At 53.9% G+C, this 21828-nt stretch overlaps 1 protein-coding gene across 1 annotated transcript in view; it reads right to left on the bottom strand.

Annotated features, from left to right (window-relative positions):
* Ahnak (AHNAK nucleoprotein) overlaps positions 1-19770 on the bottom strand; it is a 30317-nt gene extending 10547 nt beyond the window's left edge. Inside the window, 5 exon segments of the mRNA XM_047516111.1 lie at positions 2-7333; positions 8156-8343; positions 8939-9095; positions 9437-9537; positions 19616-19770. Of these exon segments, the coding sequence (XP_047372067.1) occupies positions 2-7333; positions 8156-8343; positions 8939-9095 (7677 nt within the window). The 5' untranslated portion in view covers positions 9437-9537; positions 19616-19770.
* Between the last annotated feature and the right edge of the window lie 2058 nt (positions 19771-21828).

Here is a 21828-nt window from a genome sequence, read left to right as displayed (position 1 = left end):
GACCTTGCACATCCACATCAGGAGCATCAATGTCCACTTTGGGGCCTTTGATGTCAACTTCAGGACCCTTCAAGTCACCTTCCACTTTAGGCAGAGAAACGTCCACATCACCCTTCATCTTAGGACCCTTCAGATGCAAATCAAAGTCAGGCATAGATATTTTGGGGGCTTTGATGTTCATCTCTGGCATCTTGAACTTAGGACCTTTCAACTTTCCTTCTGGTCCTTCAATGTTAACATCAGGACCTTCGATGTCCACCTTGGGCCCTGAGACATCAATGTCAGCCTTGGGCAGGTTCACATCCACCTCGGGGCCCTCTCCCTTGAAGCCAGGCATGCTGAACTTGGGCATTTTCATCTTGGGCATCTTCAGGTGCCAATCTGGGCCATGAACATCAGGAGCATTAACATCTACTTTGGGGCCCTTGATATTCACATCTGGTACTTTAATTTTACCTTCTACTTCAGGTACAGACACATCCACATCTCCCTTTATTTTGGGTCCTTTCAGATTTAGATCAACATCAGGCATAGAAATACTGGGGGCTTTGAAGTGCATATCAGGCATCTTGAACTTAGGGCCCTTCAATTTCCCCTCTGGTCCTTCAATATCAACTTCTGGTCCACTGATATTCATATGTGGCCCTTTGAGGTCTCCTTCCAATTTTGGAACATCTATATCCACCTCTCCCTTTACCTTGGGACTCTTTAAATGTAGATCAATGTCTGGCATGGAAATCTTAGGAGTTTTAAAGTGCATGTCTGGCATCTTGAATTTAGGACTTTTCCATTTACCATCTGGGCCTTCCACAGAGACTTCTGGGAGATCAGCATCCAATTTGGGGCCCTTGACATCCAGTTCAGGACCCTTTAACTCCCCCTCAAGCTTTGGAACAGAAACATCAATGTCTCCTTTGACTTTAGGCCCCTTTAAGTTGAAGTCCACATCAGGCATGGAGATCTTAGGGGCATGAAAGTGCATCTCGGGCATCTTAAACTTGGGACCCTTCAGCTTCCCTTCTGGACCTTCAAGGCTCACATCTGGAGCATCAATGTCCATCTTGGGTCCTGACACATCAATGTCAGCCTTAGGCAAGTTCACATCCACCTCTGGGCCTTCTGCTTTGAAGCCAGGCATACTGAACTTGGGCATTTTCATTTTGGGCATCTTTAGGTGCCAGTCTGGGCCATGAGCTTCCACATCTGGGACACTGATGTCAACTTTAGGGCCTTTAAGGTCCACATCTGGCACTTTCATTTCACCTTCTATCTTGGGCACAGTCACATCCATATCCCCTTTGACTTTGGGGCCCTTCAAGTGTAAGTCCACATCAGGCATGGAGATCTTGGGGGCCTTGAAGTGCATCTCAGGCATCTTAAACTTGGGGCCTTTCAACTTTGCATCGGGACATTCCAAATCAACATCAGGCACTTCCACATCCACACTAGGACCTTTCAAATCTCCTTCTAATTTTGGCACAGAAACATCTACATCACCCTTGACTTTGGGTCCTTTCAAGTGTAGGTCCACATCGGGCATGGAGATCTTGGGGGCCTTGAAGTGCATGTCTGGCATCTTAAACTTGGGACCCTTTAGCTTCCCTTCTGGACCTTCAAGGCTCACATCTGGTGCATCAATGTCCATCTTGGGTCCTGACACATCAATGTCAGCCTTAGGCAGGTTCACATCCACCTCTGGGCCTTCTGCTTTGAAGCCAGGCATACTGAACTTGGGCATTTTCATTTTGGGCATCTTTAGGTGCCAGTCTGGGCCATGAGTTTCCACATCTGGGACACTGATGTCAACTTTAGGGCCTTTAAGGTCCACATCTGGCACTTTCATTTCACCTTCTATCTTGGGCACAGTCACATCCATATCCCCTTTGACTTTGGGGCCCTTCAAGTGTAAGTCCACATCAGGCATGGAGATCTTGGGGGCCTTGAAGTGCATCTCAGGCATCTTAAACTTGGGGCCTTTCAACTTTGCATCAGGACATTCCAAATCAACATCAGGCACTTCCACATCCACACTAGGACCTTTCAAATCTCCTTCTAATTTTGGAACAGAAACATCCACATCACCCTTGACTTTGGGTCCTTTCAAGTGTAGGTCCACATCGGGCATGGAGATCTTGGGGGCCTTGAAGTGCATGTCTGGCATCTTAAACTTGGGGCCTTTCAACTTTGCATCGGGACATTCCAAATCAACATCAGGTACCTCCACATCCACACTAGGACCCTTAATATCAATTTGTGGACCTCTGAGATCACCTTCCAGTTCTGGCACAGAAGCATCTATCTCTCCTTTCAGTTTGGGTCCCTTCAAATTTAAGTCCACATCTGGCATAGATAGCTTGGGAGCTTTGATATTCAACTTAGGCATCTTAAATTTGGAGCCTTTCAATTTTCCTTCTGGTCCTTCAATATCCAAATCAGGAGCATCAATATCCAAGTTGGGTCCAGACACATTAATGTCAGCCTTGGGCAGCTTCACATCCACCTCTGGGCTCTCTGCTTTAATGCCAGGCATGCTGAACTTGGGCATTTTCATCTTGGGCATCTTCAGGTGCCAGTCTGGGCCATGAACATCCACATCTGGAGCATCGATGTCCACTTTGGGCCCTTTGATGTCCACATCTGGCACTTTCATTTCACCTTCTATCTTGGGCACAGTCACATCCACATCCCCTTTGACTTTGGGACCTTTTAAGTGTAAGTCCACATCAGGCATGGAGATCTTGGGGGCCTTGAAGTGCATCTCAGGCATCTTAAACTTGGGGCCTTTCAATTTTCCTTCTGGGCATTCAATATCAATATCACCAACATCCACATCCACCTTAGGGGCTTTCACATCAACTTCAGGACCTTTCAAGTCTCCCTCCACTTTGGGAAGGGAAACATCTACATCAGTTTTCAGTTTAGGAGCTTTCAGATTAAGTCCAACATCAGGCATAGAGATTTTGTGGGTCTGTATATTCATACTTGGCATTTTGAACTTGGGGCCCTTTAGTTTCCCCTCTGGAGCTTCAATATTCACATCTGGAGCTTCAATGTCCACCTTGGGCCCTGACACATCAATGTCGGCCTTAGGCAGGTTCACATCCACTTCGGGACCCTCTCCTTTGAAGCCAGGCATGCTGAACTTGGGCATTTTCACCTTGGGCATCTTCAGATGCCAGTCTGGTCCATGAACTTCCACATCTGGTGCATTAATGTCCATTTTGGGGCCTTTCATGTCAACAGAAGGAGCTTTGATCTCTCCTTCTATTTTGGGAGCTGTAACATCATAATCTCCTTTCACTTTAGGACCTTTTAAATGCAAACCAACATCTGGCATGGATATCTTCTGAGGCTTTATGTTCATTTCTGGCAGTTTAAATTTGGGACCTTTGAGTTTTGCATCTGGACCTTCAATATTCACATCTGGAACTTCAACATCCACCTTGGGTCCTGAGACATCGATGTTGGCCTTGGGTAGGTTCACATCCACCTCTGGGCCCTCTCCTTTGAAGCCAGGCATGCTGAACTTGGGCATTTTCACCTTGGGCATCTTTAGGTGCCAGTCTGGGCCATGGACATCCACATCTGGAGCATCAATGCCAACTTTGGGACCTTTAATGTTAACATCTGGCACTTTTATTTCACCTTCTACCTCGGGCAAGGAAACATCCACATCTCCCTTTACTTTTGGCCCCTTAACATTCAAGTCCACATCAGGCATGGAGATCTTGGGAGCCTTGAAGTGCATCTCAGGCATCTTAAACTTGGGGCCTTTCAGCTTCCCTTCTGGACCTTCAAGACTCACATCTGGGGTTTCAATATCAACTTTGGGTCCAGCAATGTCAATGTCGGCCTTGGGCAGCTTCACATCCACCTCTGGGCTCTCTGCTTTAATGCCAGGCATGCTGAACTTGGGCATTTTCATCTTGGGCATCTTCAGGTGCCAGTCTGGGCCATGAACATCCACATCTGGAGCATCGATGTCCACTTTGGGCCCTTTGATGTCCACATCTGGCACTTTCATTTCACCTTCTATCTTGGGCACAGTCACATCCACATCCCCTTTGACTTTGGGGTCTTTTAAGTGTAAGTCCACATCAGGCATGGAGATCTTGGGGGCCTTGAAGTGCATCTCAGGCATCTTAAACTTGGGGCCCTTTAACTTCCCTTCTGGACCCTCAAGGCTCACATCTGGAGTTTCAATGTCAACTTTTGGTCCTGAAACATCAATGTCAGTCTTGGGCAGGTTCACGTCCACATCTGGACCCTCACCTTTGAGACTGGGCATGCTGAACTTGGGCATTTTCATCTTGGGCATCTTCAGGCTCCAGTCTGGACCTTGAACTTCCACATCTGGTGCTTTTACATCTAGCTGGGGACCTTTGATATCACCCTCTATTTTGGGAGCAGATATATCTAGATTTCCTTTCATTTTTGATCCTTTGAGATCCAGGTCAACATCTGGCAAAGACATCTTTGGAGCTTTGAAGTGCATCTCAGGCATCTTAAACTTGGGGCCTTTCAACTTCCCTTCTGGTCCTTCAAGGCTCACATCTGGAGCACTAATATCTATCTTTGGTGCAGAAATGTCCACATCTGCCTTGGGAAGGTTCACATCCAATTCTGGGCCCTCTCCTTTAAGGCTCGGCATGCTAAATTTGGGCATTTTAATCTTTGGCATTTTCAGGTTCCAGTCAGGACCATGAACATCAACATCTGGGGCACTGACATCTATTTTCGGACCTTTCAGGTCCCCTTCTATCTTTGGCACTGTAACATCATATTCTCCCTTTACCTTGGGACCTTTCATATGCAAATCCACATCAGGCATAGAGATCTTGGGGGCCTTGATATTCATCTCTGGCATCTTAATCTTGGGACCCTTCAGATTACCTTCAGGTCCTTCAATATTCACATCTGGAACTTCAACATCCACCTTGGGTCCTGAGACTTCGATGTTGGTCTTAGGCAGGTTCACATCCACCTCTGGGCCGTCTCCTTTGAAGCCTGGCATGCTGAACTTGGGCATTTTCATTTTGGGCATCTTCAGGTGCCAGTCTGGGCCACGAGCATCCACATCTGGAATATCAATGTCCACTTTGGCACTTTTAAGTTCAATATCGGGAACTTTAATCTCACCTTCAACCTTCGGCACCGTGACATTATACTCTCCTTTCACATTAGGGCCTTTCAGTTCTAAGTCCACATCTGGCATGGAGATCTTTGGGGCCTTGATGTTCATTTCAGGCATTTTAAACTTAGGCCCTTTCAACTTCCCTTCTGGCCCCTCAATGCCTACATCTGGAGCACTAATCTCTACTTTGGACCCAGAAATGTCTACGTCAGCCTTTGGCAAATTTACGTCCACTTCTGCACCCTCTGCTTTGAGTCCTGGCACGTTAAACTTGGGCATTTTCATCTTGGGCATCTTCAGGTGCCAGTCTGGGCCATGAGCTTCTACATCTGGGACATTGATGTTCACTTTGGGGCCTTTCAGTTCTCCTTCGAGCTTTGGAACTGTAACATCATACTCCCCCTTCATCTTTGTACCTTTAACATGCAAATCTACATCAGGCATGGAGATCGTTGGTGTCTTGACACTCACTTCAGGCACCTTAATATCAGGTCCTTTAAGTTTGCCCCCGAGACCCTCCATCTTGACATCTGGAGCTTCCACATTGACTTTGGGCCCTGAAATACTGACATCTCCTTTGGGTAGAGTCATTTCTACATCTGGGCCTTCCCCTTTGACTCCTGGAGTGCTGAACTTGGGCATTTTCATCTTGGGCATTTTCAGGTTTCCATGAACTTCCACATCTGGGGCACTGGCATCCACTTTGGGGCCTTTGACATCAATTTCAGGGACTCCGACTTTCCCTTCTACTTTTGGGAGTATGACATCTACACCTCCTTTCCCTTTAGGTGCAGCCACATTTAAGTCCACATCTGCCATAGAGATCCTACAGGTTCCTGTTTTCCCAGAAGGACTGCCAAGCTTGGGGCCTGTCAAGGTCCCCTCTAAGTTCGGTGTCTCTAGATCCACTTTGGAGCCTTTAACTGCCACTTGAGGGCCTTTAACGTCACCTTTCACCTCAGGAGCAGAAACCTTAATGTTTCCTTTTAGTTTAGGGGACCCAAGGCTCAGATCCACATCCTGCATTGAGATTTTAGGTTTCTGAATAATCATTTCAGGAGTCTTGACTTTAGCACCCTTCATCTTCCCTTCCAGCCCACCAGTAGCGATCTCAGGTAGGCTCACATCCCCAGAGGCCCCAGGGAGAGTCACTTCACCTGCAGGCAGTGTCACCTCAATGCCAGCTCCCTCTCCCTTTGAACCTGATGCAGAGAATTTAGGGACTTCCATCTTGGGCACATTCACTTTGCCCCCAGGCCCATGAATATCAACATCAGGGGCTCGAAGTTCCACACTGGGGCCAGTGAAGCTTCCCTCAATTCTGGGAGCAGAGGCGTCTATTCCTATGCTCCCCAGTGGTTTGGAACCTTTCAGGCCTAAGTCACCCTCAAGTGATGGCCCAGTGATCTGGGAACCTTTCAGCTTCCCATCAAGCCCTTCAATATTGGCAGAGGGGGCACTGACTTCCAGATGAGGGGCCTGGACAGTCCCACCAATGGTCAAGCCGGGCTTGCTGCCTTTATGCCCCACAGAAAATTCAGGCGCAGAAACATTCAACCCTACCTCTGGTGCCTGGCCATCGGGCCCTGTAGACACACCAAATTTTGGCATCTTCATGGTAGGAATTTTAATTTTTCCATTTTCGCAGCTCTGGAGGGATGGGCCCTGCACCTCTGCTGCCCCACCCTCAACAGAAGATGAAATATCCACTCCTGGAACTTGGACCCCGCCTTTGCCACCCAAGCCTGGGCCCTTGGCACCGACACTGACACCGGTGCTTCCCACCTTTATACCAGGCACAGTGACCTGGAGTTTTGAGTGGCCAGCACCCTGAAGCTCTGGTCCTGAAGCAGAAATGGCCCCTGCCCGGATGTCGACGGCAGCGCCTGTGGTTGGAGAGACCCCTGAGCCCGAGGGCAGTCGAATCACTGTCTTTCCAGGCTGGGTCTCCACATCCACGTTGGAGATTTCAGTCACTTCATGCCTTGGAATCTTGATCATGAATTCAGGGCTGCTGATGTCGATGTCTTTGGCTCCTTCCCGGCCGGTCACATCCACAGTGTAGGCTGTGACCCTTCTGGTCACTGTGATGGTGCGGCTCTGGGTCTCCCCAAGGTCCCCTTCGACGCCATCCTCCGACTTCAGCCGAGGCTTGATTTTCGTGGTGTAGATGCGCTGGTACTCCTCATCATCCCCGCTCTGCAGAAAGACACGCCCCGCAGAGGTTGCCACAGAGCCTGCCTCGGTTGGCAGATGCCCGGCTGCAGCCCTGCTGACAACCTGGTCGCTGGTTTCCCAAAGGAGCTGGGACTACAACCGAGGTTCAGGGAGCCTCCTGGGGCAGAGCACAAGGGACTCAAGAAGGGCTGACAGCCACATCACAGGAGGAAAAGAGAAAAGAGCTGGGTAAATTCTGGTATCAAAAGCCACGGAGGGGCTTAGCAGACCCCTGAACCCTGCAGTCAGGGGGCAGGATTGATAATCCGAGAGAGCTTCAAACCAGACTTTCCCAGGGACAGGATGGGGGACCCACCAGCTCTCAACTCTCAACTCGCTGGTTGTTTGTTTAATCACAAAGAACCTCCCAGGTCTGCGCTGGAATGCACTTTTTGAGCCCAGGAGCCTCGATGTGCTTGGGCTAACTCTTTCACTTTGAGGATCTGTCACTTGCTTAATGAACAAGCCATCCGAAGAAGCAGAGGCGTCCCTACAGGCACTGTGCTGCCCAGCCTCTGAGGCACAGAATGATTGGGAAACATGGTGTCTATGAAAGAGCCTGCAGAGTGGCCCGACCTTCCTCCCGGTGGCTAGGCCCAGACTCCACGAGCTGGCTCCCAGGCAGTCTCAAGAGGCTGAGCAGGAAGAACCAGCTGACCAAGGGCCCAAGAGAACACAGAGAGGTGAAAAGAGGAGGAGTTAGAAGGGAAGCCTAGGAGGCAGACAGAAGGTTCAGGAAGTGGGGGCAACAAGCCAGTGTGGTCAAGGGGAACTTGGGGCACAAACGGGTCACAGGGTACTCACCAGAACCAGCTCAGTGCTGCGGGAGCTGAAGACTTCATGGGTCCAGGCCTGGCCTGGCTCCGGGGAGCGATCCCCCTTGCGGTGCAGCTTCAGGCCGACGGTGTGATGCCCCATGGTATTCAGCAGCTGGGTCACCTCGCCTGACTGCAGGTTGTCAAAGTAGATGGTGGCACCCACAATCTGGTCCCCTGAGCAGGGAAGAGCAGCAAGCAGGTAAGACCCAGGGTCTCAGGGTAACATCCATGTGCCAGGCACGTAAATTGACCTGCTTCAATCCTCATGAGCACCAGGAGGGTTTGGTAACACTCAATGTACAGATGAGGAAACTGAGGCTCAGGCTATTGCTGGGTGCAGATGCATGCACCTGTCATCCCAGCAACTTGGGAGGGTGAGGCTGGAGCGCTGCAAGTTCAAGGCCTCAGCAGTTTAGCAAGACCTTGTCTCAAAATAAAATAAAAAGGGTTAGAAATGTAGTTCAGTGATAAAGCGCCCTGTACCTAAAAAAAAAAAAAAAAAAAAAAAAAAGAAAAGACTATTTGCCCAAAGCTGCAGCACTGGAGTCAGATCTGAGGACCAGGTCTCCATGACACCCCACGACAGCCTCCTGGTAGATCCACAAGCAAGACAGAGTGGGCGGGGAAGGGCCAGGCTTCTGTACCCGCCGTCCTGATGCTGCCGGAACTGGATCCCCTGCAGCCGCTCGCCCATTTCTGCCTGCTCCTGCCCCGTCCTTTCCTCCAACACCCTCACCCACCACAATGCCCACACCCAGTCCACACTCACCCTCCTTGACCACCCCGGTGCGGGCCGCAGGGGAGTTCTGCATCACCTCCTGCACAAAGACACCGTCATCTCGTTGGGCAATGGTCAGCCCATGAGAGCCACTGCCCTGCCAGTTGGGCAGCAGCAGCTCCCGGGTGGTCTCCTCCTCCTTCTCCATCTGGGACAAGATGAGAAAATGGAGCTCAGGTCAGTGGCGACAAGAGGACAGGAGGGGATGAGAAAGCCATGGATTCTGGATTCCAGGGAAAGGACCACTCCCTCCAATGCACCTGCTCCTGCAGTACTGGCTCACCTGCCAGGTGGTGGGGGGACTGTCCGTCACACATCCTTCCACCGTGGAAATTCTCTTAAGGCATAGCCAAGAGAGGACAGAAAGGAGGGGACCAGCCCCTTGTCCCTTCCACTCAGGTGCCAGCCTCCCAAGGCCACAAGAGGTTTCCAGCATCCCGTATCCTGTCACCTCCACCCACATCCCCTCACACTCTCCCTCCTACTGACCTTTGCAGGATTCAGTTCAGGAGCAAATGCCTTGCCAGGAGCCCGCCCCTCCTTCCTTTCTTCCCCTTAGTCTTTCTCCTCGGGAATCTCGGTCACGCAGCCTAGGAACAAATTCATAATGATGCTCACTTTCAGCTTGCTTGAAACCCTGACCAGCTGCCACCAAGGGATGGCTAGATACTGTTCCCCAGGCCAAGGCCCCATGATAGTCAGCAATTCCATGACTCTTGAGCCTGGTATCATGGAAAGTAGGTTCAGAGAAAGTCAGACACAGATTCAAATCCTCCTGTCTGTGAGACCCTGGCCAAGGCACTTAACTTCTCTGAACCTCCTTTTCTTCATCTGCAAAAATGGAAATGAAAAAGGATTTCCAAGAGGTGCGAAGGAACAAGAAAAGAGCACTGGCAACGCAGGCGTTCCGCAGCATACCAATGCTCCTCGGAGTCTCTATAGCAGCTTTAGGAGGGAGCCCTTACTGTCTCCACTTTATAGAAGGAGACACAGAAATGTTGAGAGGCCAGCTTATCCAGGGTTTACTCCAAGAGAACAATGATACCAGTCTGTAACCTGCACCTGGAACCTACCCTAAACCACATCAGGTCTCACACGAGACTCCTCAGAAGGAGCCTCCAGGCGGGGACGTCATTGCCCTCCCTCTCCCAGTGACAATGATGCTACCTCGTCATCTCTAAACTGGTCCTCAGGACCAAGAGGAATCCTCGCCAGCGGGGAGCTCCAGGAGTCTTGTTCCCACCTAAACCAAAGGAGCCCTGGTCCCAGCAGGCACGGGCCCCAGCCATGAGGCTGGGGTAAAGCTGAGCCCGCCTCAGACCCACAGTGAGTCAAGGCCCCTCTGGCTGCCCACACCGAACCATGAGCCATGAGTCAAACGTCCCCGGGCAACAGGATGAGCTGTCAGCTGCAGTGGCACCTTGCTAGGACTTCAGGCAGAACCCTGGATACGGTCATGAACTACAACCACCCACACAAAATGGCCACAGCAGCCATCAAAAGCATACCCCTGAAATTGTGGGGGGACACTACGAATCATGGGAAATCTCACCCAGAGCTCCGCCCTGAAGCTGTTTGCATCAAGGGATTAGTCAACCAATCACTAAACACTCGCCTACTGATCACCTCTTACACGTCCAACATGGTACTAGAGGCTGCAAAGGACAACAGTCAGAGACAAACAGCCCGGCCCAGCACTTGATTGCACACTGCATGAGATTGTTACCTCACGCCACTCAGGCATCCTCTAAACACTTACTGAATGCACTCCCTGTGCCAATATGGAAATTTAAAGCACTTAGGTCCTGTCCCAGATATAAATTATAAGCGAAGTGCTCTGGGTGTGACCAATTTAGCTTCAGAATGTTCCAGAGGCTTGAGAGCCTTCTCAGGAATGAATATAAATGGGGTCTTACAGGTGCTACAGGGCTGTGACTCTTGGAAATTCACAGGCACTTAGCAGTTCCAGTGTAGGTAGATGTTAACATGGATGAAAGATAAACACAACCTCCCCAGGCCAGGCCTCCACACCTGTTCTCCCAGTTGACAAACTCATAAATGCCATGCTTGCCACAAGCCTCTGGGCCTCCTCAGCAACACAGGTGCTGACTAGGGGGTGAGCAAAGCCACAGAGGAACCAGAGGTCTGCTGGCACAGGTGTGACCTGGGAAAACAGCTCAACCGTCCAGGCAGCCAGAGGAGTCTGCTGCGGGAAGTGGCACTGACACTTCCCAGTGTGAAACGGCAAAACGGGAACTTAAAGGGCACCTTCTATGTGTAAGTCCAGTGCTAAGAAGCCAGCCTTGCCGATAAAGAGCCAGGCAGAGGCGGCCAAGGGGAAAGTTTCCAGCACAGCCTCTCTGATCTGAAGCCCCTCTGGTCACCCCAGCACCCATCTTTCTCCTCCAGTGGGGCCCCTTCCTCAGCCCAGCATCCTGGTGCTGAGCCAGCAGCAGGCGGCGGGGAGAAAGCAGCCAGCTCACCCTCGCCCACAAGTCGGCCCCACCCTCGCTGCTTCCCCAGTGAGTCACCGCAGCCTGCAGCAACAGCTCCAGACAGGCGAAGGGTCGAACCTAAAACCCGATCTGCAACACGCCTCCTCCACTAGACCCCCGGCTGCCAGAGGGGCCGGGGCTCCCGTCAGCCTCCCTGCCAGTTCCTCAGGACGGGGACCCTAGACAGGAGTTCTGGAAGCACAAAGCTGGAGCTCACGAGCTTCAACCCAGGCTACTCCCAAGGAAAGGGTGAAGCCATTCCGAGAAGGGTGTGCAACCTGGGAAAACTGAAGCAGCTGGACCTGAGGCTGCAGATGGGTCCTGGCCGGGCACTTGAGAGCTTCCTGGCCAAGTGGGGTCACCAACCACATGACTGCCGTGGCTTCAGTCATGCTTTCCTGACACAGCCAGAGGGGACGCCCTTCTCATCTGACCTGGGCCATTCCGTTCTGAGGATCCTTGTGGGGCTGCACACGGAAGCGGTGAGGCCAGGATGGCAAGGACCTGCATATGGTCCCAGCCCTTGGGCTCTCCTCTGCCCCCAGGCCCAGATGGTCCTTCCGTCTCCTCCCACACAACTGAGGTTTAGTCAGGCTTCCCGGGCGCAGGGGTCTCTATCCTGCCGTCTCCTGAAGGAAGGTCTCTGGAGCCGTGGGGAATTCCATGCCACTCAGTCAAGCATGACAAGCCTCTGGGCTATCAGAGCTCAGTCACACCCTCCCACTATTTAAACTAAGTGACTATTTAAACCAAGTCACATTAAAATCGTAGTCCCTTCATTGCACTAGCCACATTTCAGGGGTTTAACCGCCACACGTGGCTACTGGTTACCATACTGGCACAGATATAGATCTCCCCCAGCGCCAAGTTCTCCAGGACAGCGCTGACAGTGACGGAGGAAATGAGGTCGAGAGAGGCAAGAATGGGGCAGCACTGGGGTCCCCGCACCCTGATCTGCTAGCTCCCAGCCCCCTAGCCCACCTGACGCTGGCTCACAGTGTTCTCTGCGATAGGAAGAAGCAGGGCTGGAGTAAAAACCCTCTAGGACAGAAAAGTACTAAGGTCACGAGGGCACTCGGTTGCAGGGGTAAGACACACATCCAAGGCAGAGTATGCTTCAGGCCAGAAGCCCTGGCGGGAGAACGGGCCGTTCTACAACCCAAGGCCTCAAAGAATAGACAGGGAAGCAGGGCCTGTGCCCCCGCCCCACCGACTGGGGGAAACACCCAGCTGACCCAGAAGATGCCTAGGAAGCAGAATCCTTGCCTCTACTAGGGCGAAGGGCCTCTACTAGGGCTGACTTCAGGGGAGTGGGGACCGGGTCTCTTCCTCCAGAGAGGCAACATGGAGACAGCCAGGGAGGGGCCAGGCTCATTGCGGCAGCTGAAGACAGCCTTGCGTCAGCTTCAGTGTCAAGATGATAGGAACTGATACACTCCCCAAGAGAAGCCCAGGGCCTCCATGCCTGAATGCACCAACCTGAAGGAAAGGTGCACGACTGTGCGTCCACCCGGCGCAGGCTGGACACGGAAGGCAGCTCTTGAAGGAAGAGAGAGGTACCCCCTCCCGTGGCCAGGAAGACACCAGCCACAGCGAAACTTCCACCCAGTACAGCAGTTCACACAGGCGCCCACAGACCCACCATGCACACAGGGCCAGAGAGAAGCAGTCCCCATCCCGATCACGCAATGACTCAAGCCCAGAATTAGAGACCTCCACCAGAGGGAAAGCCCCAAACACCACCAGGAGGGAGATGGATATTCAAAGAAGATAGACACGTCCGGGGCGGGGGTGCTCTCATAAATGCTCCAGGCACAAGGAGGAAGAGAAAGTTCCACACTGAGAGACTGAAGGGACCCCCTCCCTCCCCACCCCCCACACGTGGAGGGAGAGAACCCTGCAGAGCACCGCTGCATGCAAGGTACTACACTGGCGAGAACCCACGCCCGGGGCCTCCGTCCGCCCCAAACGACCTTTGCCACGAGAATCAAATCTCTATTTAAGAGATGTGAAAACAGGCATCAGAGGTCAGGCAACTGAGCTGCACTGCAGGCCCAGGGTTTCCACCCAGGTAGAGACCAGGGCACAAGTAAGTACACACACAGGATGAGACGCACGAGAAGCCACAGAGGAAGATGCAGAAGGAGATGTCAGAAGTGAGACCTGGGCTGGAGGAGTGAAGGATGAGCGCTGCAGGGACAAACCCACAGGGAGGCAGAGGAGCCTCCAGGCGGCCCTTCCCCACACACCAGCCGCATGCTGGCCCTGCTGCCATCCCAGAGCCCCACTTCGAGGGGCCTCTGGATTCGGGGACTCATAGAAGTTGTGTCTCCAGGGGTTAGGAACCCTGAACTTCCCAGAACCCAGCTCACCTCTAGGTTTATCCTGGACCCCAACAGGTGGGGGACAAGAGAATCACTTCCTTCTGGGGCTCAACCAGCACCAGGCTCACTCCAAAGGCAAGCACTCGCAGGGTAACGCAAGCACGGCCACTCGCTGGGAGAAGGAAAAGTCCCTGCAGGCAGACCCTCATCCCAGAAGAGCAAGGAGAAACACAGCGGTGGCATCTCCCAGGACCTAAGCCTCAAAATGGACTCCCAAGGATGCAGCTGCCAGACTTCGATTTGGGGGAAAAGAAAAAAGCATACCCTTATTCTACTTCAATCCAAGTGGACACTGGGAACCTTCACAACCCCCAGCTGGTTCTGGGCGGTGTGCCACAAGGCGGCACTTTCATTTTGTTGGGGGGTGGGATTACCAGGGAGAATTAGACCAACATATTGCAAGACTCAGGTGACAAGGACACCGGAAGGATGTTCAGAGACAGAGACATAAGGACTCCACACACACACACACACACACACACACACACACACACACGGCAGGTACACAAAGACCCTCGTCAGCCCCGTTCCCCACTCTTCCCCGCCCAGAGCAGGACCACAGGCCCAGCCTCAACAGCTCACAGCAGACGCCTGTCATGAGACCCCTCTACCTGCTCACCTGGTGCCTGTGTCCCTGAGTCTGCACCTCCCTGGTTGTGCACCTGCCAATCTCGCCACCCTGCTACTGGTCCTCTGGGGTGAGAGGCTGAGCTGGCCCAGCTCACAGCTCCGACCAGGAGGAAGTTTTTCCAATCTCATTGCTCTAGCCATCCCTCCCCGCAGCCCCTTCCCTGACCCTCTGCACTGTGGGTTTTCTGAATGTTGACAGCCGGGGCAGCTCTCTACCTGGAGCACAGTCAACTGGCCGCTTTCCGAAATCTCTCTTAACTTTCTCTACCCTGGCCACACACATCTGTCTCCCACTCTCCCAGCAAAAGCTCCAAGCCGCAAAAGTCCAAGTTCCCACTTCCAGCAGGGAGGGAGATTCCCTCTTCCTCCCCTGGCCAAGAGGGACTCTCCTCCCCTCCTCATGACAGAGACTTGGGGACAAGCATTACATTGTACAGAGGGAACTCCCACACCTGAGCACAAAAACAAGGAAGAAGGGCCTTTACCCAGGACCACTGGAATCAGGACACCAACTGATGAGGTGTGGAGTCCTTGGGGCGGGGGCGGGGGAGTAAAGAGAACTGTTCCGCTTGCCCTGGGGGCCGGGCACAGCTTGGAGGCTGCCCTCCGTCCCCCCATGGCCAGCTCTGGAGACAGTGCTGTGCCCTCGCCCCCCAGTGGTCAGCCACACTAGTACAGGGGCGCAGGGCCAGGCAGGGCCAAAGGGCCGCCCCCGAGCCCAGCCAGGACACGTAGCTGTGGCCAGGATCTGCTCCAGGCACTTCCCCTTCCCCTAGAACCTCCGCTCAGGCCCCCGGGGACCTGGCAGGATGCCCCTCCCTGACAGGACGTGTGCAGTGCCTCGCTCTGTGGGGCTGCGCTCCCAGGACTTCCCTAGCCCTCTCCCAGGCCTCTGCCCACAAACTCTAGGGCCTGGACCTATCTGGCCCTTACCTACCACCTCTGCGTCCAGCAGGACACTTCTACCACTAGGGCAGACTGCCATTGCCCCGCCCTCCAAACCCCAACAAAGCGAGTGGAGGTGATACATCCAGGCCCACCCCAATGTGAGGGCCCCCATGTACAACCAATGGGACATCCACTCACAGGCAACGATGCAAACCTCACTCATTCAGAGGCTGCTGCTGGGCACGGTGGCACATGCCTGTAATCCCAGTGATTCCAGAGGCTGAGGCAGGAAGATGGCAAGTTTAAGGTCAGCATTGGCAATTTAGCCATATCCTGTCTCCAAATAAATAAAAATGGCTGAAGCTGGAGCTCAGTGGTAGAGACACCCTGGGTTCAATCCCGAGTATGAAAGAAAGAAATTAATTCAGAGGCTGTGGAGCCACAATCCCTGCACTGCTAAGAGTGGTGGATCCAAGCTACAACACCAGCTACCACAGCCAGCCCCAAGCCTTGACGGGTAGCAACTGAGGCCGAGCTCATCAAAATGCATATACCAGCTGGTCACAGTGGTACAGGTCTATAATCCCACCAACTCGAGGCTGAGGCAGGAGGATCAGAAATTCCATGGGCTGGGCATATAGCTTAGTTGGAAGAGTGCTTGCCTTGCAAGCACAAGACCGTGGGTTCGATCCCTAGCACCACAAAAAAAACTTAGCAAGACCCTGTCTCAAAATAAAAAAAATTAGGGCTGGGGAGATAGCTCAGCTGGTAGAGCGCTTGTCTCGCAAGTGCAAGGCCCTGAGTTCGATCCCCAGTACCAAAAAAAATAAAAAATAAATAAAAAAAATAAAATAATTACAAATGGGCTTGGGAAGTAGCTCAATGGTTGAGCACCCTTGAGTTCAGTTCAGTACTGCAAAAAAGAAAAAGAAAAATGCATACACACATTCCTGTGGAGTCTTGCTGTGGCTCCCCTATGTACCCCCACGCCCCCTCAGCACATTCTGGCATGGAGGAGATTGCTCAGCTTGAACTTAGAAAGGCTCAGGAGCCTGGCTAGATGGTCCACTGGTAGAGCCCAGAGCAACGTAAGTTCCTGGCAGCCTGGCTGAAGCCCTCAGCAAGCAGACAGCGAGCAGAGCAGAAGGCCCTAGAGACCCACTGTCACCGCCCAAGCTAGAAGTACATTCTTTCTCTCGATTTTTTTTCCTCCTGTATTGGGTATTAAACCCAGGGGCTCTCTACCACTAAGCTACATCCCCAGCCCCCCCCCCCCCCCGCCTCGCTTTTTTAAATTTCTAGACAGGGTCTTTCAAAGTTTCCAAGGATGGCCTCAAACTTGCAATCCCCCTGCCTCAGCCTCTGGAGCAGCAAGGAGGACAGGCCAAATCACACATTCTAAGCCCTCTCCAGCAGCCACCTCCCTTCCTCAAACCTCAGTGTGCAACAGCACGTGGTCAGACCAACTCCAGAGAGGGAAACCTGGGGGCGTCCCAGAAAAGTTCCCATCAGGAGTCGGACTAGCTCTCCTGGTCTGCCTCTCTGTCTGTCCCCAGGCAGTTCCCAAGTTCTAAAGAAGGTGGTGGCCACACCCTAGTGGCCCACACACCCCTCCGCCCCCACAGCTTTGCCCCAACCCCTCAAACCAGCTCCTCAGGCTCAGGGTGACGTGCTCTGCCAGGGCTCACCAGCCAATTCCACATCGAACAAAAGAATCCAGCGTGGGGGTGCCCAGGCACCTCCACCAGGGGCCTTCCTGGGACTGAGGTGACCTGGGACGTATAGCTCATTCCCTTCCCGAGTCTGATGCTGGCCTTCTTCCTTCACAGGTCTCTTCTGACTTCCTCTCTCTCATCTCCCACCCTGGCCCTGGCCCTGGCCCTGCAGCCACACCCTCAGGCTCAGTGGGTCGGGTCATCTCTTCAAGGAGGTGCCCAGGCCAAGACCCCTCACTGCCATTCAGCATCACTAAGCCCTGCATGTCTCACACTCCCCAGGTGGCCTTGTCTCTTACCAATGTCCCTGTGCTCTCTCTTAGGAACAAGGGCTTTAGAGGACGCAGACATCCTCCAGCAGGCTTTGCTAGCTCGGCTTTGGTGGTCCCAGTTCCTTTCCCTCCCTCCCTTACCTTATGGCTCACATCTCAGAACGAGAAGGTGCTTCCCAAACCTGGGGCTCCCGTGTGCTCCCCAGTTTGCACACTCTACCCACCACCTGGTAAGGGCCTAGTCAGCCCACAGACCCTCCAGAAGAGAGAAGGAAGAAGGAAGCTACCCGACTGAGCCTGGGAGAGGGAAGAGTGCCACACCCTGCCCCAGGGACTTCTCTCCGGGGGCAGGGACCAAAGAGAGGTCTACTCCCCTAAATTACACCTAGGAAAGACCTGGAGACCTTCAAATGCCTGCCAAAGCACTTTCAATCTCTCCCTCCTTCCCCCTGCTCCCTGGATTCACCTATCAGGACAGTACCCCGTTAGATCACTGGATTCCACAAAGTCAACACTTACTGTGTGCTAGGTGCTGCTAGGAAGGACAGAAGGTGAAGACAGCCCTTGCAGTCACAGGTTAAATTCTAATGGGGAGAACTATTTCTAAACCATTTATTGGGAGCCCAGTACTGTGCTGGGGACACAGAGGTAGCTCTCTGGGCCCCCTTTCCTTGGGAAACTCCGGGTCATTCTCTAAGGATCCCACTGTCCCCACGTTGCCTTTCCCCAAGTCCCTCCACAGAGCAGGACACTCTGCAGCAGCGCAAGCACCCCCGGGAGCACCTCGCCACCACTCTCACCTCCGCCCAGGGCCACACCCTGCAAAACGCGCTCGAACACACGAAACTCGCACAATCCTCTGTGGTCACACTGTGCAGAAGTACCAGAGCCATCCCCACCTGGTTGTCCAGGCTCAGAACTGGGAGATCCCCCAAGTCTTTCATCAGCCCCCTCTGCTCTCCTCCCACGCAAGGGGCACAACCAGTGTTCCTCCCAACCCACCAGTCCCTCCCGGCCAGAGTCGCCAAGGATCTGGGCCCCCACACCCGGGCCCTGGCACTGTAGGGGGCGCCCAGCCCTGCCAGGGGCGGGCCAGGCCCTCACACACTGCACACCCCCTCCCTGCATGGGAAAGCCTTACATAACACAGTTCTCTGCACACACCCTAAGCACGCTGCCTTCCAACCCCACAGCGGGACCTCGCCCCCCGGCCCTCTCCCCTGGCGCGCGCCGCCGGAGTGGAGGGTTCCAGCGAGGGCAGCGAAGTCCTCCTCCTACGCCAAGCCCTGCTCCTGCCCCCACCTCCCACACACAGCCCTCCCCCTCCCCTTTGCCCCTCACCACTCCTCCCTGAGTTCTGGTTTGAATTAGTCACCGGCTCCAACCACCACATTCCTCAGGCTGCTGGCGCCGATCCAAGCGCTGGGGCGGGGGCCATCCCGCCCGGACGGGTTTGGGAGCGGGGTGGGGGAGAAAGCGCCGCCTCTGGAGGGGCAGGGAAGGTTCTGGGGGCGGTGTGGCTGCACGGCCCCCCTCCCCGCCCACCCCAGCGCAGGAATCTCCCTAATTAAGTTCCCCACCCCCACCCCCATTCCCACCCATCCCGTCGGGTGGAGCACTGCAAACTCCCAGGCTCCGCGGCCCTAGAGGAAGAAGGGAGTTTTCTGGAGCGGGGGACACGGAGGGGCGAGAGCAGGGCGGGGCTGCGGTGGAGCGGGGGTGCGGAGGGCCGCCAGAAGCGAGAAAGGGAGAGGCTGGTGGTACAGAACAGGGTGGGGCCGGGAGGACACGGGACGCGAAGTCGGGGCGGAGGTGCGGGCAGCAAGGAAGGGCAGCGGAGGGGGCGCACAGAGCAGAGGCTCAGGGGCGCCGGGAGGGGCCGGGACTGCGGCTGCGATCTCGGAAACTTCTCCAGTAAACATGGAATACGAACGGAGTGGCGCGCTGAGCCACCGCCCCAAGGAGAGGGGGTGGGACCAGGCCAGGAACGGGGCGCCCTGCCGTGCGGTAGGGACAACAGTCCACCCTCGAAAGAAATAGAGTGGTGCAAAGCACACTTGGGAGCGATTTTCCAACTTTGCCCAACTCGTGCCCCAAGAGTTCCGCTCCCAGAGCATGACTCGTCTCCCTCGGCGGCTGCGGGAGGACAAGCTTGCTCCAAACGCCGAATTCTCCCAGTGACACCACTCTCAAGGCGCCTGGCTGGAGTCCCGCAACCCACCTCCCCCACTGGTTACTGATGCAGTGGCCCCCGATCGAGCCACGGTGCGCCAGACGCCCCTACCTGCGCGCTTAGCCCCGGGGCACAGCCATAGCCAGCGCGGAGCCCCGAGGTCGCGGTGCTGTGGCTGCTGACTGCTGCGAGCCCCGGTCGGGGCGGGTCCGGCAGGGCGGGCGGTGCAGTCCCCGCGGCAGAGCTGCTCCGAGTGGCCGGGCCCCCGCGCGCGGAGGCGGCTCTTGTAACTCCGGCTCGGGCGGGCGGGTCTGCCCCGAGCTGTGGGGAGAGGGCGGGGCCGGGCGGGGCCCGAGCGGGGCTGAGACCAGCGAGCTGGGCGGACACTGGAGGGACCGGAGTAGGCTGGTGTGTTGGGGGGTTGCGGAGGGGGCGCAGGAGCAAGGAGATGTCGCCTACTCCCCTCCACGAGTCTACTGCCCTGTCTGTGGTTAGGATCTAACTGTCCCCCCGCCCTCCCAGTATGTGTAGTGGCTTCATCGACCAAAACCTCCTGAAAGCACGCTGGGGTTCATTCTCAGCGGGAATTGAGAGTCAACCCATTTTGCAGAAAGGGCCAAGGGGCTCAGAGAGTTACTGCAGACTTGGATGATTCAGTGGTGACCTCCAGCCTGAAACACGGACCTTTGAGTTTTATCTCAGACTAGGCAAGATTTAATTCCCCGCCCCAGATACCTCGCTTGGTTCCCAAACTGCCATGCAGCCGCACCCATTTCTCGCCTTCAGACTTTCTTGGTGCCCCCTCGCCCCCTGTCCCTATAGAACCAACTTGGAGACGCTGGTCCCACTCCCCAAGAGTCAGGGTCGTCAGTGCCCCCAGGCACTTACAGTGCTGCTTCGGCTGGCGCAACGACACGGGGAGTCAGGCCTGCAGCCCTTGGAGAAGTGACGGGGCTGCCCACCTTCCTCTGCAACACTCCCGCCCCCCGCCCGCCCGCCGCCACGAAGCTGAGTAGCCTGGGCTCCAACTCTTCCTCTGCCTTCCCTGTCCTTCTCGCGCACCCTTTTCCCCAACCCCCCGCTCATCTGCGCACTTGCAGGACGCGAGTTTCCCAATTTACAGCCATTTCCCACAGCCACTTCTAACTACATGGAGATTTTATTAAACGCTTAATGATGGGGCATAGGGGCCTCTGGCTAGACACCCCCTCCTCCACACTCCCCCTCTCTTCTTCCCCATGAGTCCTCTTATCTCCCCGACTCCAAGTGGTCACTCACTGCCCTCTCCATTTTCCTTTTCTTCCCAAATGCTGGGGAAAGGAGACCTCAGGCTGGGAAACTGAGAATACCTGGTCAGGGCATGAGCACCCTACTGGCTGCAAGATCTTGAGTGGGCTGGGGCTGAGACCAGCTTGGCCCTGTCCTCTGAAATGGCAAACATGTTTACAGGCTAAAAATACCAGCAGCAAAGTCTGCTGCCAGCCCTGGGGGCTGTGTGCAGGTCCAGTTACCCTCACAGGGAAGAGGCGGTGGGGGAGGGAAGAGACAGCCAAAGGAGCCACAAACATGCAGACAAGCAAATAATGGACACACAGAGTTGGAAACACGTATGTAGACTTGAGACAGGTATAGACATGCAAAGACGCAGAGACTTGGGCACTAGCCTTCTATCTCTTTCTCTCTCTCTCTCTCTCTCTCTCTCTCTCACACACACACACACACACACACACACACACACAAAGAGGTATTCACTTAATGACTCAACCCCACTATGCATATCACAGGCACACTGTCATAGACGCAGACTTTCCAAAAAATCACCTTCTCTCCCATTTTGTTCTGTGCTCTTTTCTGGTCCCAACCTCACTTAAAGAAAAGAAAAAAAAAGAAAAAAAAAAACTTACACTTTAAAAAAAAAAAAAACCAAAAGCTGTTTCCTTTGTTGACATTTTTTGCATTTTATTTCATTGTATATAACATTTATTCAGTTTCTTAAACATAGACCAAGAATGAGATAAAGGGGCTTCGGGGAGCAATAGCACACATCTGTAATCCCAGCAAATTGGGAAGTGGAGGCAGGATGATTCCAAGTTCAAGGCAACCTCAGCAACTTAGTGAAAGCCTGTCTCAAAATCAAAAATAAAAAGGTCTGGGCTAGAGATGTAGCTTAATGGTAAAATACCCCGTGTTCAATCCCCAGTACTCCCACCCAGAAGACAAAGTGGCTTGTAATCTACAAACCAGATAATCCTTGTTGACATTTTAAAATATAAAATCAATACTTTCCTAATGGTGAAGTTTGCTTTGTTTTGTTTTGTTTTTTC

Source organism: Sciurus carolinensis, chromosome 11 (genome assembly GCF_902686445.1).
Source record: "Sciurus carolinensis chromosome 11, mSciCar1.2, whole genome shotgun sequence".
NCBI classification, from domain to species: domain Eukaryota; kingdom Metazoa; phylum Chordata; class Mammalia; order Rodentia; family Sciuridae; genus Sciurus; species Sciurus carolinensis.
The sequence above is the reverse complement of the archived record's forward strand: the minus strand, read 5'-3'. Positions and strand labels throughout refer to the sequence as shown.